Source organism: Acipenser ruthenus, unplaced genomic scaffold (genome assembly GCF_902713425.1).
Source record: "Acipenser ruthenus unplaced genomic scaffold, fAciRut3.2 maternal haplotype, whole genome shotgun sequence".
In the NCBI taxonomy this organism is placed as follows: Eukaryota; Metazoa; Chordata; class Actinopteri; order Acipenseriformes; family Acipenseridae; genus Acipenser; species Acipenser ruthenus.
Window position 1 is genome coordinate 60,001 of NW_026708357.1, and position 2,500 is coordinate 62,500.

Consider the following 2,500-nt stretch of genomic DNA (forward strand, 5'->3'; position numbering starts at 1 on the left):
GAGTCTGAGAAACAAAAATGTATTATTAACACACAAGTTAAACAGATCATCATATCCCTTTTCTGTCTCGTCACCTGTGACGTAATTTATCTATTAGACGCCCATTACTGGTCCATTAGCAATATAGTCCTGTGTATTAGCATGTGTTTCTCAGCATGTGATTCTCAGCATGTGATTCTCAGCATGTGTTTAATAGCATGTGATTCTCAGCATGTGTTTAATAGCATGTGATTCTCAGCATGTGATTCTCAGCATGTGATTCTCAGCATGTGTTTCTCAGCATGTGTTTCTCAGCATGTGTTTCTCAGCATGTGTTTATTAGCATGTTTCTCAGCATGTGTTTCTCAGCATGCGTTTAATAGCATGTGTTTCTCAGCATGCGTTTAATAGCATGTGTTTCTCAGCATGTGTTTATTAGCATGTTTCTCAGCATGTGTTTCTCAGCATGTGTTTAATAGCATGTGTTTCTCAGCATGTGTTTATTAGCATGTTTCTCAGCATGTGTTTCTCAGCATGTGTTTAATAGCATGTGTTTCTCAGCATGTGTTTCTCAGCATGTGTTTCTCAGCATGTGTTTAATAGCATGTGTTTCTCAGCATGTGTTTCTCAGCATGTGTTTAATAGCATGTGTTTCTCAGCATGTGTTTCTCAGCATGTGTTTATTAGCATGTTTCTCAGCATGTGTTTCTCAGCATGTGTTTCTCAGCATGTGATTCTCAGCATGTGTTTAATAGCATGTGTTTCTCAGCATGTGTTTCTCAGCATGTGATTCTCAGCATGTGTTTCTCAGCATGTGTTTAATAGCATGTGTTTCTCAGCATGTGATTCTCAGCATGTGTTTAATAGCATGTTTCTCAGCATGTGTTTATTAGCATGTGTTTCTCAGCATGTGTTTAATAGCATGTGTTTATTAGCATGTTTCTCAGCATGTGTTTCTCAGCATGTGATTCTCAGCATGTGTTTAATAGCATGTGTTTCTCAGCATGTGTTTCTCAGCATGTGTTTCTCAGCATGTGATTCTCAGCATGTGTTTCTCAGCATGTGTTTAATAGCATGTGTTTCTCAGCATGTGATTCTCAGCATGTGTTTAATAGCATGTTTCTCAGCATGTGTTTCTCAGCATGTGTTTAATAGCATGTGTTTATTAGCATGTTTCTCAGCATGTGTTTCTCAGCATGTGTTTAATAGCATGTGTTTATTAGCATGTTTCTCAGCATGTGTTTCTCAGCATGTGTTTAATAGCATGTTTCTCAGCATGTGTTTATTAGCATGTGTTTCTCAGCATGTGTTTATTAGCATGTGTTTATTAGCATGTGTTTATTAGCATGTGTTTCTCAGCATGTGTTTATTAGCATGTGTTTATTAGCATGTGTTTCTCAGCATGCTTGAGCAGGGGATTCTAAACCAACAACTACTGTACAAATCAAACAGGAGGCGAACACTGAACGTTTTGCGATCCTAATATACGTTAAACTATTGCATGCCTATCATCTGCAGCTCTTAGTTTTTCGTAGGGTCGAAAAAACTGGATTCAAAAGCATTTCCCTGTGGAACGCTGAGCGCTCCCGAATTTCAGAACATTCCCAATGTCCTGCTGCATGTTCCCACTCCCTCACACGGACCGCAGGAAAACAAAGCCAGCGATAGGCTGCAGCAGCATTTTATTCACTGTGACTCTGACATCAGTCGGCATTCAAATACAAGTGCTGGAAAGGACGGGCCGCGCAACAGCGCTGTCAGTGTATCGCAGACACAGCGATTCTGACTGCAGGAAGGGTTCGGTTACAGATTTGTTGAGAATAGCAGGAGTATTTTCTGGGGCCCCGATTGGTGGGTGTGGCCCCTAGGGGACACTGACGGCCCTCATGATGTTGGTGTGCCCGGACCCTGGGCTCCAGCCCGTCACCACAATCACCATGTCCCCCCTGTGGAAGAACCCCCTCACCTTCCCTGGACAGAGAGGAGAGAGAGGGGCGGGGTTACGTGACATCACTGCACAGCAACTCCCACTGGCCTTGACAGGCAAAGACTTTGCACTCCACATCGCTGTTAGCAAGAAAATAAATAAAACACCACCGCGATGAACATCATTCTGCTTCGATCCTCTCTCACTGCTTCACTCTCCGCTCTCCCTCTCTCCCACTCCCTCCCTCTCTCCCTCTCCCTCCTATTCTCCCCCTCCCTCCCTCTCTCTCATTCTCTCAACCCCCCTCTCCCCCCTCCCACTCCCTCCCTCTCCCTCCCTCCCTCTCTCTCTCATTCTCTCCCTCCCTCTCTCCCATTCTCTCAACCCCCTCCCTCCCTCTCTCTCTCTCATTCTCTCCCCCCCCCTCTCCCCCCCCCTCTCCCCCCCCCTCTCCCCCCTCTCTCTCCCCCTCTCTCTCTCCGATCTCCATGCCGAAGTTCACTCTCTGGTCCACACCTAACCTTCCCCCTCTCTCTAACCCCTCTCTCTCCCCCTCACTCACCGATCTCCATGCCGAAGTTCACTCTCTGGTCC

General features: G+C 45.4%; 1 protein-coding gene across 1 annotated transcript in view; it reads right to left on the reverse strand.

The window, feature by feature from the left end:
- Positions 1–1,644: 1,644 nt before the first annotated feature.
- The window catches only part of pklr (pyruvate kinase L/R), a gene marked incomplete at its 5' end in the record, with an annotated part of 4,708 nt that continues 3,852 nt past the window's right edge, over positions 1,645–2,500 (reverse strand). Inside the window, 1 exon segment of the mRNA XM_059020968.1 lies at positions 1,645–1,950. Coding sequence (XP_058876951.1) covers positions 1,844–1,950 — 107 coding nt within the window.